Source organism: Diadema antillarum, unplaced genomic scaffold (assembly GCF_040938485.1).
Source record: "Diadema antillarum isolate AM-2024a unplaced genomic scaffold, OU_Dant_1.0 seq00001765_RagTag, whole genome shotgun sequence".
Lineage (NCBI taxonomy): Eukaryota > Metazoa > Echinodermata > Echinoidea > Diadematoida > Diadematidae > Diadema > Diadema antillarum.
In genome coordinates, this window is record NW_027272446.1 from 136,702 (window position 1) to 153,614 (window position 16,913).

Here is a 16,913-nt window from a genome sequence, read left to right on the forward strand (position 1 = left end):
AGTAGGTCTGATTGTGTTGAAACTTCTGGCATTCTGTATGTATAATTTTATGTGGTTAAATTCCACTCCAACATGCTTTGGAATTATACTTTTTATACTGGTATCCTCATGCCTTCATGTTTTTTCTTATTTTCCCATATTTTCCCTTTGTTTGCTATCACTGACACTACCTTCTGATGGCATTCTTCATTCTACGTTCTGCAATAAATTTGGAACAATAAACTGGGTTTTTTTGCTACATTTTCTGTGTTCTCGTTTGCATTTGTTGAACCCTCCCCAAATACATTTGATATTTTGTGTATATGCATCCCTGTTCCCCTGTTAACTTTGCAAAACTCAAATGGAATGGATAAAAACCTTTCATCAACATGACAAATATGTGATGCCTCCAATTGTGAACAAAACCATGTAATTTTTTTGGCCTCTGGCTTGACACGACACAACATGACACGACATGACATGACATGACATGACTGTGGTGTTATGCATCACAACCCCTATGCTTGACTTGTGAAAAAATAATTATTCTGCCTGCAATTAATGTCTGAGGTGATGGTTTTTACCCACAATCCATCTTGTCTATACCTGATGACACAACCCTTTCCCTCCCCTGGCTGCCTAACATGTACCTGCATGACTTGACATTCAACTTGTATTTGTTTTTGATATCCTTTTGTTTCTGATCCCAAATGATGTTTTCTCACATGCATTGCTGTTGGTTTAATTCATGGCTTTTAAATTTGATGCCATTGCAACATCTTTTCCTTGATTGATTAAACCATTTTAATGGCATTTGATTTTTATGCTGATACTGCCTATATATTGATAATGCTTCATCGTTTATGCTCTCACAATGCTATGAAATCATTACTGCTTGACAAAATTTGTTCCCATGTCATTCATTGTTCTTGTCCCGATTTACCCTGCTATGGACCCTTTGTTATGATTGTCACAAATATTGCTGTTATGTAATCATGCCTTGTTATTTCCACTCATGTAAACATAATGCCATAATATCAAATTGAAACTTCCATGTTGTCATTTTTTGTTGCCCTCATTGTTACTGCCCATTGTATAATTTTGATGATTGTGTTCAATTTCATCAATCACGTGTGATCAAGCAAATCTTTATATCATGATAAATATATGCAAAAATGTGATTGTCGCCATGGCGATGTTTTTGTGACTTTTACATCATTTCCTAATAACCCTGAATTTCTTTGACTTGTTATCTGTACCATGGAAAATTTTTGTTTATGTAAATTCATTTTTGTATGTGTGATTCTGTTATACATGTTAAACCTTGTTGTCTTTCTTTTATTTAAAATCAATTATATCATAATCATCTTTATAACTACACCACCACCACCGCATAACCATTGTTATCATCATTAACATCATCACTAATACCACTACCATCACTGCCACTGTTATTAACCTCACCACCACCACTACTACTACTCTTGTTAATCATTATTTTGCCACATCATCACCACAATTATCTCTGATGTCATGATGTCTTCAATCAAACTTCACACCCACCGGCCTTCTCTCTGCCATCACCACCATGCCCCCATTGGTAACACCCCTCCCCATTGGCATCACCCCTTCCCATTGCCATCATCCATCCCCTTGGTATCATCCCTCCCCATTGCCATCATCCATCCCCATGGTATCATCCCTCCCCATTGGTATCACCACCATGCCCCCATTGGTATCATCACCATGCCCCCATTGTTATCACCCCTCCCCATTGGTATCACCACCATGCCCCCATTGGTATCACCCCTCCCCATGGTATCATCCCTCCCATTGGCATCACCCCTTCCCATTGGTATTACCACCATGCCCCCATTGGTATCACCACCATGCCCCCATTGGTACCACCCCTCCCCATTGGTATCACCACCATGCCCCCATTGGTATCACCCCTCCCCATGGTATCATCCCTCTCCATTGGTATCACCACCATGCGCCCATTGGTATCGCCCCTCAGTGTCCTCCATCCCCATGTCAAGACTTGGCAGGAGTGCCTCTCTCGGCCAGACCTCAAAAATGCCTCGGAGACAAACCAGCTTTGATCACGGCATCTAAAGTCAAGTAATGACGTCCCATCCATTCTCTGCTCTCCCCTTCTCAGCTTCACACAGTTGACAAAAGAAATACAACAAACAAACACATGAAATGAAACAAATAGATAGTGAAGCTTAAAAACCCACTCGTCTCAGACCCGTACGGTTTAAATTCATTTCAGTGGGTCATGTTGCACTCATGACTCCAAAACCCTGGATCATTTGTCACTGTGGATTATTTGTCTTCAATTCTATCCGAAATTTTGAAGCCAGCTTATGTAACACCTTGACTGACACTTCTATGCCATCAAGGTTCTTTTTTTCCTTTTTCTTTTCTTTCTGTTTTTTTTTTCTTTATTGGCGATAATACCTTTAAACAGTCATTCAACTTTAAAGTCACTTAAAAGACTCTACTCTATGGGTTTTGACTGGGGATAGACTTCATGTAGGCATTAAACTGTCACTCTAATATGTTTGTTTTTGTTTTTGTTTCTTTCAATGCATTATACTTGCTGATATGCCATATCTGCTGTTATCCTATTCCCTCACATGACTTGGGTTCCAGTTTCCTTTCTATTCATTTAATGATAATACTCTTCATAATTTCATTCATCATTACTCAAATCATTATCACTGAGCACTGCAAATATGACAGCATCATTTGTTAGTATTTCTATCTACTTTCATTTACTGTTTTGTGTGTGGATAAGTTAGCCTCAAAACTACATGGAGCTCCCATTTGCATGGGAAAGGACTCTGTGTGGAGATCACATGAACTATTTGCAACTTCAGATATAAACACATACTCACTTATGTTGTATTACTCTGCATCTTCACCAAGAATAATTGGGTTTGCATCTTTAAAGGACAAGTTCACCTTCATAAACATAAGGATTGAGAGAATGTAGCAATATTAGTAGAACACATCATTGAAAGTTTGAGGAAAATCAGACAATCCGTTCAAAAGTTATGATTTTTTGAAGTTTTTGTGCAGTACCCGCTGGATGAGAAGACTACTGCAGTGTATGAATAACTTAGATGTCACATGCGTACAACAATATAAGGAAAATATAAAGAGAATTTCACAAAATTCCATCTTTTGAAAAAAGTACACATTCCCCTGACTCGTTACCGACAAATGTTATGGGTAATATCATTCCCCCTGCCTTTAGAAAGAGGCAAGTCAAGTGCTCTTTTATTATGCGAAAAAAGTGAAAATATGTTGAATTTTCTTTTACATTTTCTTTATACTGTTGTACGCATATGACTCACAAGCTGTAGTAGTCTCCTCATCCAGCGGTTCCAACACAAAAATTTAAAAAATTCATAACTTCTGCATCGATTGTCCAATTTTCCTCAAACTTTCACTGATGTGTTCTACTAATATTGTTGCATTTTCTCAATCCTTATGTTTATGAAGGTGAACTTGTCCTTTAAGCAAAGCTCTCCATGTGCACTTAGTTGGTGTCACGTATTCCCAGCACAACAAGTGGTCACCCTATATTTAAATGCAAGCTTTTGGTAGTGATCAGACTTGAGAAATTGTTCCCCCCATGTTCTCATTATCTTTGTGTCCTGTGTAATCATCTGTGGCATTGCTTGCTTGTACAGGGTGTCTCTAAAAAAAGTAAACCCAACTTCAACGACAAATTTTCAGAAAACTATAAAATATTTACACATTATTTTTTCATGGTTACATAGTCCAATAAGTTCTCTGTCCAATGATACCATGTATGTTATGTATCTCTCATGCATGACTGAGCATGATTCAACTTAGTGAATGGGTTGAAATCATCACTGTGGCAAGTTCCGTGATCAGCATACTTTCTCACATTGTGCCAGATGGCTCTTTGTGTTGGAGGCTGCCTGTCGGGGAACTGCACCCGAAAAGCCTCTTGAACTTCCACGCAACTTCTTGTTTCCTGGTATCGAGTTACCAGGAATACTCTCTGCTCAATTGTCAACTGTACCATGTTTGGAAAGCATGTGAAGTGTGCCTGTGTCAGGAACAACCTTTGCTGACAAAAATTTAACTTCAAATATGCCCTGAATGCATGACAATAGCAAGAAATAACTTGCCACAGTGATGATTTCACACCCATTCACTAAGTTGAATCATGCTCAGTCATGCATGAGAGTTACATAACCTATGTGGTATCATTGGATAGAGGACTAATTGAACTATCTAACCATGAAAAAATAATGTGCAAATGTTTTACAGTTTTCTGAAAATTTGCTGTTTAAGTTGGGTTTACTTTTTTTAGAGACACACTGTAGATACAGGGCGATATTCATGAGGTATGAAGGACATATTTCAATGCCCTTAATGTAAGGTATTGAAGTAAGTGTTTGTTATAACTTTCCATGTAGAATTTCTACAATTACATTTTTGTTACATGAAAACCTTGAAAATTTTAGATGTCAAAGTCTTGTCGATTCCTTGTTCTAGTATGAATGTCTTGTACACGTAGCAGTAATGTTTTCAGTATGAACAACTTTGAGAATGTAATCCTACACTTTCTATTCTGTACAAAGACTCTAGATACTTTTCAAAAATACTAGTAGTCACATTTCAGAAAGGAGAAACTAAAACGTGGAAATCAGAAATTGTGTGCAAATTGCATTGTTGAAATTTTTGAAGTCAATAGTGACAGGGATACACATGTATATACACTAGCAACAATTTTAGATTTGCAGTGTATCCTGCTATGGTAATGTATATACTGAGTATGTCGGAGCTGACTCCTGCCATTAACTCGTAAACACATTTTTGTCTTTATTTTGTCCTGTAGTTGGTAGTGTTGGAATCCCAGGACTGCACCAGATATCGGTCAAGCCTCGTTCCGGCAGCATGACGGACTATGACCAGCCCAAGGCCACCAACATCTAGACTGTCATTGATCCCACCGTGCTGCTCTCAGTGTCCCTCATTGGCTCTTTACTTCAGTCCCTCAAAACACCCTGCTGCTCTGGCACCATACCCTCTCTCACAGCTAACTGACATGCTAGAGATGGAAAGAATTATGCAGTATTAGCAGCACAAATAGTAGTGTTTAATGTATTTGAAAAGCAAAGATGTGCTTTTAATAGCTTGGATTGAAATGAAAGTCTAATCATTCTTTTCTGCTAGATCTGCACTGTTAGCTCAATTGTTTTGTCATGTTAGTACTTGTTGATGAGGAAATTAGCAGAGAGATTATCTGTGTACAAACATAAATGTGACTGTTGTCAAGGTTATGTCTGTTTGAATGGATCATATCTCAACATGCTACACCCACGTTGTTAACTACGCCAATCACCTTCAAACAGAATTCATAGCTAATGAGGAATAAGTTCCCATATGATGAGTGGAATATTTTGTTGTTGTTGTATACCCTCAAATGTTTAAAAGCCCTGTGTGGTTCCTTTTCTTAGTTCAGGACCAAATTACATGTATGGGAGCATTTTCAAAAATTTCAAATTTCATTAAACATGTTCTTTGGACCATTATGGGGGATTGAACTTTGTTTGCTTTTTGTAATAATATGTAAGTTGCAATCATTTGCAATAGTCTTGACACAAAGTGTTCATTAAAATCTGAAATTTTCCTTAAGTGATGTTGCTGAAGTGTAATAAAACCATCTCTGAATGTACTTACTTGCCCACTATTTTAGCCATGCTCTACTATACAAACTCATGATCTATTTGACTGTCCTGCATATTTTTGGTCCAGTGCATTTGTACACAGTTTCCTGAAATTGTGAACAGAAGATATTGTTCAGTTCATGGAATTGCAGAAGAAATATGTATGAAAAGTGCATACCTGTTGAATGACATAAGACATAGTTGATGTTTTGAAGCCTTAAACAGCGCCACCCTGTGTTTCACCATAAAAAAAAGTTATGTCATTGTGACTTTTTTCTTTTTTCTGGCAAATTTTCCTTTGACACTAGTGATCCTATAGAAATAGAGAGAGAGAGAGAGAGAGAGATACCCTGGTGTATTTTTTTTTTCATTTACCAGCAATCAGCACCTTGATAAAGTTTTGTATATCAACCCTATTCTGGTAGAAACAACAAAACGAAACAAAAATATGAATAAACTCCAGACAGGAACACAGTCTGTGTTAGCATTGTGGTGCTTTCTTTTGATTGAGCATCTTTGATCCATGCTAACAGACATTTGTAACAAGTTATGTCTTGTGATTAGGATGGGTATTATATGTTCATTGTGATTCAACTTGACCAAGAAGATATTAGCTGGTGTGCCATATATTGCACAAGTTGCACCTTTACTGGTAGCCATATTTGTGTGCAAAAATGACAGTCAGTGTTATGTTCAGTGTTTACTGCTCACATGCCATCAATAGTATGTATGTTTGCACAAAACAGCCAGAACAGACCAATCATAGCTCTGTTAGTAGAATTTGTATGTATGTGTGTGTACGTGTTTCCTTGAGTGTTAGCTGTGTCTTGTAGCCCTTTACCATGATCAACTTTCCTTTCTTAGTATGTCATACAGTCAATGTTAGCTTGCCCTTGATGTAAATGAACTCCATTACACACACTAATGCCAGTGGGAAGTCAATGTTATACACTTGGCTGTCATATGTGTTGAAATGTCTTTTAGAAGGGGACTAGAAACTGAACAATTCAAAACCAGAACTCTTCCATTTTAAGACTAAATAGGCCTTATCATTGGTTTTCCTTGTGCAGAGAGAATTTACTAATGTAAATGGCATATATTTTGTTTTCAGTTCAGCATCATTTTGTTCTAGAGAAGCTCCCAACTTTAAGTTGAATGTTCATTCAATTGAGAGTTATGATTGTGATTGGTTGGGGACAATGATTGTACTGAGGCAAGATGTTGTGGTTTCTTGTATTTCAGTTGAGGATTGATTCAAACTTAATTGCACTGTGACGTGGCATATGTTTGTACTCTTTAAGCTATGAGACTTTGATTGTAGGAAGCCTTCTGATGGATTGACCATGTTCCCTGTGTTGTGTATGTCAGGTTATGGGGTCTAATCAACTGATAAATGACTGTTGATATCCATGTGGCTATGTATGACAAAAGATTCAGATCGAATATCTAGATTTCACGCCTTTTCCTTTTTAATCTTATCTTATTAATTTCCTTTATTTGCATTTATAGAATTTATAGACTTTGATCCATATTCATCTGAAATTACATGTATTAAAAGATATAATGCCTTCTACTCACTGAAAAATGCATATGTATGTTCATTGTTTTAAGACTGCCTAGCATGAAAAAAAAAAAAAAAAGGAAAAAGATATTACCTGAAAGAACATTGATGTGTATTAGTGTAATTAATTCATGGGATTTGTTCTATACAATAGGTTAAGAATTCAGTTTGCTTTAAAGTATGTTTGATGTTGAGAAGTTTGTTACACCTAATGCATGAAAGTTGTAGCATTACAGAAGAATTGGCATGCATAAAATGGATTGCACGGCTCAGCAGGTCATGAACTGACTGCCTAGTAGAAAGTTGTCCATTCTGCTGAATCTACCATGTATTACATGTTGTAACTAACATTTTAATGACACTGCAGTTGGTGAGAACCTCTGCAAATTTTAATTGTGCTTTTGTAAATGCATTGAAATGGCAAGTTGGATGGGCTCATTTTCAATTTTTATTTGGTGAAATATTTGAACATTTTGCTAATGATATAATGACCTTTGTAAATGTTGATTTGTGACTTGATTTTTGTGAAGTGCATGTTGTAGAATGTTTTTGTTTTGTTTTTCTTCAGGTCTTAACACATCCTCTCTAGTCTCAGCTATAAGACATATGACTTTACTGCTGTTGATTAAGACATGCCATGTATAAATACAGGTTGTAGAATAGATTTGTGCAAATGAAATTTCTGTTTACAAATACACAAACTTTGGAATTGATATTTTCAAGTGATGAACGTTTAATGTCTGTACACTGTACAAATGGTATTGTGTGTGCTCGGCGTTATGCAGGCAAAATGCATAATACATTCTCTTCAACTCTCAGTAGTAAGTTGTGTTTTGATTTCTCGTAGTAATTTTGACATGTATTCACTGGACATGACTTCCAGATGATTTTGATGTATGTAATTAAATATCTTGCAAAGATAGAATTGTTTGATTTTTGTAAAACTTAAAAAGACAAATTTGTACCTTTTTTCTGTTCTGTTGGGAATATTACAAACTATTTTCATCATTCCACGTTCATTTGACTGTGTGTGCTTGATTTAATTTCATTTGGACCGATTGTCAGTGTGACTGCAGTGGAGATGAAAGTGATAGTACTCCAGTTTGGAATGTTCGCGTTACAGAAAAAGTTAGATTGATGGTTCAGACATTCATTTCCTATATGTTACAGTTATAAGTCTTCATCTATACACATTATTTTAATAGGGTCCACTCTGCAGATAAATAAAACACATACACACATGGCATGTTATGCATGTACATGTGCATGCACATTTTCATCATGCATGTAAACACACTTGATCAAATAAAGATATTTCTGTGAGAAAGTTACTAATATAGGTACCATTATGATATTATAATGCATTAAATTTCCCCAAATCTTGTGACCTGTGAGTAAACTGCAAGAAGCGCCTGGTGATTGCAGGGCTGCCAACACTGGAGACTAGTTGAGAGTGAGACTCCCATAGGCCAATGCTATAATTTAGGAGTCAAAATGAGTGAGATCAATAGAAATGCATGCAAATGAAATAAAGTTTTAGAGTGAGAAACGACCAAAATGCGCGAGTCTCACGCTCAATGCGTGAGAGTTGGCAGCCCTGTGATTCACAATGTTTACTTTGAGCTCATGATATATTAAAGAACTGAATGGAACACATATGATGCTAGTAGACTGGTTTATACTGAGGGGATACTGCTTGCATTGAAAACAAACAACTTCATAGTACATGTAGATTACTTTCAATGAATATCACAGTTTAGTGGATTGCTCCAAGATGAAAGTGATTCCTGCAAATAACTTTAAATTTGCCTGAAATAGCGTCAATTCTTGAAAATAAGATCATTATAGTGTATGTGTGATATGGAAACCAAGTATTACATGCAGCTGGTGGCTTGCAAGATGAAACATTCATAGATTTTGTTTTTTCCTGCAGATCTAAGACCCCATTGACAATGATTAGAGCTGTGTTTGTCCATCTTCTTCTGTTTTTTTCTTTGCTCATTGAACAAAATCAAACAAAGATTACACAAATCATAACTTATATACATGATTACACAAAGCAATAAGATGTGATATAAAATACTGTGGGTATCTTAAATAAGCGGTACATAACTTTTTGAAGTGTCAACATTGAGTCTGTACTTTTGAATTTAAGAGATAATTCATCTTTCTTAGCTTACTAATATTCTAAATCCTTGTTACATTAAACTGATTTTTTTTTTTTTTTTTTTGTAGCCAACAGCAGTAAGAGGTTTGGCTTGGATTTTGAAAATGTAAATGTAAAATTTCAACAGCAAAATTATGAAGTTAAGAACCCCCCCCCCCCCCAAAAAAAAATAAATAAATAAATAAAAAAAAATATAATAATAATACAAAATAAATAGATAAAATAAACTTTTTGTGAGAGATGGAAAATGCAAGCTTTGATTTTTCTTTCCTCTAGATAATCTTAGTAGTAGCATTCCAAATTGGCTTTAGCTCATTTATTTGTATTTCAATTCAGTTAGATTTCAGTTTATTCATAACATATTGCAAAAAGGCCAAAGACTGGAGCTCTCCAGTGTACATATTATTGTGATAAAGACACAAAAAATAATGACACAGTGCTTATACCCTAGGAATGATACCATTCCTTGATGGTAGATTTATTGAATAAGAAGAAAATGAAGAAAAACGCACACTGTCTCCATGGAGAAAGAAAACTTAGACGGTAAGTTTACAAAAGATATAGGCTATGTACAGAATGCTATCATTCTTGTAAACATTTAATTCAGATATAAAAAGGAGATACACGGATGATGCACATCTCGGGGAGGTGGGAAGAGACATTCCCACCAGCTAGTGGCGGATCCAGAGGGGGGCGCACCGGGCACGCACGCCCTCTATTTGTCGTTAAAACAAAAGAAATAAAAAGAAAAAATGAGATGAAACCCGGAAATATAACAAGAAATGAAGAGTTTGTTCGCAAAAACCGATAAGTCCATATTTGCCAAATGGAGATATTTGCGATTAAAGGTCAAGAAAAATAAAGAGAATAATAAGAAAATTTTTGCTTATTTTGAGCATAACTTCAAAAATATACCTTTATATGTAGTGACCAATATATCATTTAAAAGGTATTATTTTGTACTTTATGACAGAGACCGTACTTCAAAATCTTCAAAAATGGACTTATCGGTTTTTGCGAACAAACTCTTCAAATACTGTTTGCGCCCCCCCTTCAAGGAATTCCTGGATCCGCCCCTGCAGAAGATGTCTAAACTGAGCACCTTACCATGACATTGATCATCTATCCTGAAAAGGAACGAATGTTTTCATTTGTGATTAGAGACGGTGTAGTTAAATATAAGCCAAAACATTTCCAAACCAATATGAATAATCTGATGCTGTATGAAAACTATTGCTGGTTCTCAGAGAGCAGGTGGGCGTGAGACTTGCGGCGCATCAGCCTTATCCAAGGGAATGAGATGACTGAGGGATGGAAAGGTGTCCCTCCTTTCACGGTAAGGAGCTTTAGAAGTTTCAAGCTATAAATAATTGTGTGATCTGGTGCATACTAAACATGTGGCTTATTGTGGTTTAAAAAAATACCCAACAATAACAAAACAGATAGGGACCTATTTTGTCTCAAAATGTGACCTTTTTCTTTTGGTGACTGGAAATGCCTGTTTAAATTAAAAGTTTTAGTATTTTAGTTTTAGTTTTGTTTTGTTTTAAAGCGGGGATTGTGAGGCGTGAGAAAAAGCATCTCACTACGGCGGCATGTGAGTATGAGAAGGACCACTGAAGCATGAGCCTCATGCCTAATACGTGAGGCTTGGAAGGTCTGTGATGTTCTTTACAGTTCAGAAATTTGTATAAAATCCGCAAATCAAGTATCCGTATTATGGTAGACAGTTGAGCAACAATATAATGCACGGCGCAAATCGATGACACGCACCGTTTTTTATTTCATCTACTTCTTACTGAAAATGAGAGAGCGACCTCTTGAGTTACTCATGCAACTAAAAGTTTAGCCAATGCATGCATTGTGCTGGTCTGCCTGCAAGTCTGAGATATTTTTGAGGGGATCGCTATATGTTTCCTGATTTCACTCATCACAAGATCGTGTCCATGTCTTGCACTTCCGCTTTTGGTGGACAAAAAAACAAAAGTAGTTTTACACGTGCTTTTGAAATAGTTACCTTATTTTTGTCACAACAATATCAATATTGAACTTGCCTTGCTTTCTTGTAATGTACAATCCATTAAAAATTAAGGATCTGTCACTCTCAAAAAAGATTATACATATTTCAGAGAAAAGCATTTAGTGTAATGCACATGTCTGACACAAGTGACACAAGTCGACAAACGTGTTAACAGTTGTGTTAGTATCTTCTCCGCTTTGGCTATTGGTCATAGTCCAGAACATTGGTCTTCTTTTTTCATCAATCAATCTTTTCTTCCTTACAAAGTAATAACCCATGTGCTTCATTTTGCTGACATTTACTATTATAATAATAGATATGAATTAATCATGATGGTGTTTATTGATGGATTGAATTTTGAGCCTGATTTTAGGCAATAAATTTCATTTATTGATTCATTAAATAAATAGATAAATGAATAAAAGAAATTAATGAACAAATAAATCATATTCATTCATTTTATTTATTAATTCATTAATTCATTCATCCATCCATTCCTTGTTTAATTTATTCTATTGATTTACGAGTAGGCCCCATCTACTTTTTGAGGGTGGGGTGGGGGGGGGGATGTGTCTACACATTCACCTAAACAGTGGAAGTAAGTGTGAAGGGAACATGAATTTAGCTTGGTTTAATTTTACGCCCCGCTTTACGCCCACTTTCAAAGTATGTTATGAATGCATTTAGCCCCAAACAATGGTAATCACCAGTTATGAGTGCTTCGAGCTTTATGTCAATTAACAGAAAGTCTTGAACCAATTCTAGACCATTTGAGGCGTATGTTCAATATGGCGCAGTGCAGATAGGCGGTGGATCCCTCGCAAAATGAACACTGAGTAAGAGTGATACCAGCTTTATTTACAATTCCGGAAGGGCGACATGTTGTCTATTTAAATGTAATCGCAGAATGGTGTCACATCACCTCGAATCATCAGCTTGATTGCCCTACTATCACGTTTTGGATATAATTCAGAAAGGTAAAACCGATAATAATTCTTTCGCCGTGTAGCAGGCAACGAGATTACCTGGCTGCGTACGTACGTGGACTATGTGCCCCTTCTGGGCGTAAGACCGGCCCAGTCCGACCGTTTTGAGTGAGGAGCCCGGCCCGAGACTCGCTGTGCCACTGTGCTGTGGGTGGGTGTCGGCGATGCATGCAGGCTCATGCTCATGATGACATGAAAGCTTCAACTACAAACTCTACGGTCTCTTGCCCTCTTTGTGGAATTGCAATATTTTTGGATTTGAATGTATACATTGCTACATCCATCTGTATGTGAGCCTCTAAAGTGAATTGTTTCAGTTGTTTTTACTGCATCATGCAAGTTTAATTCAGTCAGCAGAGTTTCTGTTCTGGGAGACATTTTAGTTAGTTGCGATGTCCATTGACACGATGAAAGCAGTAACAACAGTTACTGAAAAAAGGAATAGACTCAAGAGCGAGATTTAATATCTCGTAATGATACTAAATTTGAAACGTTTGTCCTTAAAGCTTTTTGAATTGCGAATGGAAGAATCACCAATGCCTGTTCTAAACTCTTGTTAACTCTTTCATTTATGATTCTGAGGACGATTCAGCCAGTCGAACTTAACTTTGTGATCTGTGCCAAAATTGTATCAGGAAAGACGGCAAGATGTCGAGCTTTGCATCAAGTGTGAGGAAGTTCTTTTTACGGAAGAAGAAAGAGGACAAATTTCTGAACATAATACGTGACAGAGACCCCAATGATCACTATGAAAAACTAGCGGAAATTGGAGATGGTGCCTTTGGAAAAGTTTACAAGGTAAGGACAAGGTTAAGTAAGGTACCGGTAATTGTTGTTGAGTGTTTTTTGTTTTTTGTTTTTTTACAGTGTATAGTATACAGTCACATATCGTATGATAAGTCTTTAAGAATACCATCCAGTGGTTGGACATGTGACCATGGCCCAAGTCGTTGGATACAGCCACATGTGAGTGCAATGCAATGTGCCACGATGAAAATACTAAACCATTTTTTTTTTTTCGTTCTAAATTCTAGACTGCTTGATCTTTATTTTTGTTAGTTTTAAATTCATTTTCATCTTTTGTGCTTGCTTTTTGTCCTTTTTTTTGTCTCGTCACAAATGCTCATCTGTTTTAACAGCAATTTCTCTCAAAGAAGATCCAACCAAAGGACTCGGGGGTTTGGTGCATTCTGATTCCACAATTGACAGCTAGCAGTTAGCCAGCTATGGGGGCACATTCCACTGCAACACCCGTGGTGCAGCAGGTGCTTGATGACAATGCTACTTTGTGTACCCTGTATGGTACATGTACATACTTGTACACAGCTCAAGTATGCGGTTCATGCACACTCTGCGATTCGGTAGTTGCGATATTACCATGCTCATGTTTGAGTTAATGTGTTATGACCACTGATCTCTATTTCCATAAAGATCAGTGGTTGTGACCTGTGTTGATGGACAGGCTACAGAGTGGCTGTGCTGCGAAAGCTACATACATCAGCTGAAGTCTCGATTGTAGGGTTGCAGTTGACCCTAAAATCAATTGGAAGTCCCCCAATCAGTTATAACTTTGCTAATTGATTTTAAATCCATCTTATAAAACAGACATGATGAGAATGGTATACAGACTGTAGGAAAATAAAGTTGTTAAAAAATTGGAAGGTAAGATTAGGTTATTTTCATTGCTTTAGTTTTGCGAGGTGGTGGTGTGGTATGTGATGTATCATACATTGCATGGTACCAGGTGCGTTGATCTCAGATTCCCATACGGCACGATGTCTCCGTGTCTACGGATAAACGAGTGTGGCTACAGTATATCCACCAACTCGAGCTATGGCTACAACCACACGCATGTGGCTGGATGGTAAAGACACATTCATGTTATTCATACAAGCTGCTTTTTTGTGTGTGTGAGGAGTGACGGACTAATCTTTTATTTAAAAACAGCTGGAGTTACAAAAGTAGGCAAAGAGTGTTGTCGAACCAAGGCATTCAGTGTTTCAGCTAAAAGACCATACAAGTATACAAATATACAAGTATATAGATATAATAGTATAATTTTTTGTTTTGTTTTTGTTTGTTATGTAACACTACATTTTTGCTGTACATACGATTGTGGTTTTTTTTTTTCCTGTATTAATGCGCTTAGAAATGCCAGTACCCAGTAAACACAGTAAGTGTTATTTCATAATGCAAAATTTGCCCTCCTGAAAGTGTTTTAGATTTAGGTGAACTCCAATATCTGCAGACATGAAAATGATTTTGCCATGGAGAAGATGCTGTAATTTGTAGAAAAAATTAGTTAAAGTCTTGGTCAGAGATGAATGACTAGAAAAAAGAAAAGAACAAAAATAAAAACAAAAAGAGTTTTCTAATAAGTTAAGATTTAATTTAATTCTATACTGATAAGCTGTTAGGAAAACTATTTATGGGTGCAGTGTTACATGTGAAACTTGGGTGTTAGGAAGCTGCGAGATGTGGAATTCAAGAAGTTCTTGAAGGCAGCAGTTGAAGTCATTGGAATTTACAAATTTACAATTGCAAGTAAATCAAGTAAAGGGAAATAGTTTGCTATACCTTGGCCCATGAAAAAACAAACTCCAACCTCATTCATTTAATAGTCTTATCTTAAAAAACCCCCCAAGAACAACAACATGGTAAACAGATCCCAATTACTGTAATTTGAGATATAACTGAAATTCTTTGCTTCAAATGTAAATTCTAATCATTGTACTTTGTACACGTTATGTAATGTACTGTATGTAAACTGATAAGATCAGAATCCAAACCTACAAATTTGTGCATGAAGACAAATGTGATCTTGTAATGGATAAAAGGTAAACAATTGATACAACATACATTGCATGTCATAACAGATCTTCCATTTGTTAATCTGTTGGGTTTTTGTTTTTGTTTTGTTTTTGTTTAAAAACTAATACTGATGAAATAAAAAATACATTAAAGTATAACATGGCTTGGATTTCTGTTGAGAGTAAACCAAGAAATTGTTAATGGTGTTTACAAAATTTTCAACTTTCATCTGCTTTTTTATAACATGCGTGTGCTCAATGCTTTCGCATTCAAATTATCCAGTCCACAGCATTGATCATAGAACAGCATTGGCCACACTCATGTATGACTTGGTGCATACAGGAGCCAGTGATATATTGCTCTGTGTTGCATTGGTCGCGTAGGGTTGTGGATCATTACAGAGCATCAACCAGGCAAGAGATTGCCCAAAGGTCCTCGTATGGAGTCGGGGATTTTTTTAGAAGGAAATTGTTGTGATATAATGTTAATGAATGGAGTACAGTGTACTCTGTAGCAAACATAAAATCCTTGCCTGGCATTAACTTTTAACTCATTGAGTGGTGTATTATACGTACATGTACCATGCACATTGTATGTTGTTTTTGAAGAACAGGCATGGAGTGTGTGAGACACAGACATACAAATAAGTTATTATGGTCAATATGTGTTGCAATGTCTTTGTGCAAAATCTACACAAGAGTTTACACTGTGTAAGTATAACGTATACAGAGTAGCATTCGCTCTTTTTATACAGTAAGAGTACAATGTAGGTCTGTTATAACACACTTTAAGTAGATACATTTTGTATTTAACCTTTTTTGGTCATTTTTTTTCAAGTCTTGTATTTTCATTAAGAACTTTTTGTGTCACTGAATGAATATAATTATACAAATTTGCAAAAATGGCTTGAGTTTTTTTTTTCCCCCTTCGAAGAATTAAAGCTCATGTGTCCCTTTTGCAACCCTAAAAATTAGATTCATTTCATGAGCTGGTAGCTGGTAGCTAGGTAGGTAATCAGACCTGTCCTCAGCTGGAAACTTCTTTATGATGGAGGGGGAAACAATACTAAATATTTCTAGTGAATTTATTCGGACCCCGAAAAAGATTCCAATTGTTATTCTGGGTACAAATGGGGAGCATAGTTTTGAGTGACATGGGTGTAGTTTTATTTTATTTACTTTTTTTAAACTCTGATATGTATTACCATAAGATTTCATACATGATGTTGAGATACATTATTCTTCAACCTTACAAAATTTTACAATGCTTGCAAAATGGATGTACTGTACAGCAGTGTACTGTATATCACTTTTGAACTATCCTCTTTGATAGAAATAAGAGTCTTTGATAGTGAAGAAGTTGTGAAAGACATTCAAGCGAGTGAATATATTGTAGGAAAAAGTCGCTGAGGAACAGACTTTAGACAAAGTAAAATTAAAACAAAGATGTATCATACAACTACACATGTGCCTGTACATGTACCTGTACCTAAGTATTCAATTTCATTATGCAGTTCTTAATGGCATGCCATGCAGGTTGTAATCCACTTGTGTAGAGTAGAGGTGTACCATTACATAGTGTTATAAACTCGAAAAGGTTGCAAGCATATCATATTGATGCCACATCTTTGTATCTTGGAATATGATGATGATGTCATCTCATTTCCCCTTGT

The 16,913-nt window shown here is 36.3% G+C and overlaps 2 protein-coding genes across 4 annotated transcripts in view; both read left to right on the plus strand.

Annotated features, from left to right (window-relative positions):
* LOC139712159 (uncharacterized protein ZK1073.1-like) overlaps positions 1–6,026 on the plus strand; it is a 64,373-nt gene extending 58,347 nt beyond the window's left edge. For 2 of the 3 annotated variants that reach the window (XM_071623998.1, XM_071623996.1), the window contains one exon: positions 4,865–6,026. In XM_071623998.1, coding sequence (XP_071480099.1) covers positions 4,865–4,962 — 98 coding nt within the window. In that variant the 3' untranslated portion in view covers positions 4,963–6,026. Of the gene's footprint in view, positions 1–1,996; positions 2,101–4,864 lie in introns of all 3 variants that reach the window. The other variant, XM_071623997.1, reaches the window with a different exon arrangement.
* A 6,220-nt stretch (positions 6,027–12,246) lies between these two features.
* LOC139712152 (serine/threonine-protein kinase 10-like) overlaps positions 12,247–16,913 on the plus strand; it is a 57,499-nt gene continuing 52,832 nt past the window's right edge. Inside the window, exon 1 of the mRNA XM_071623987.1 lies at positions 12,247–13,228. Coding sequence (XP_071480088.1) covers positions 13,079–13,228 — 150 coding nt within the window. The 5' untranslated portion in view covers positions 12,247–13,078. The remainder of the gene's footprint in view (positions 13,229–16,913) is intronic.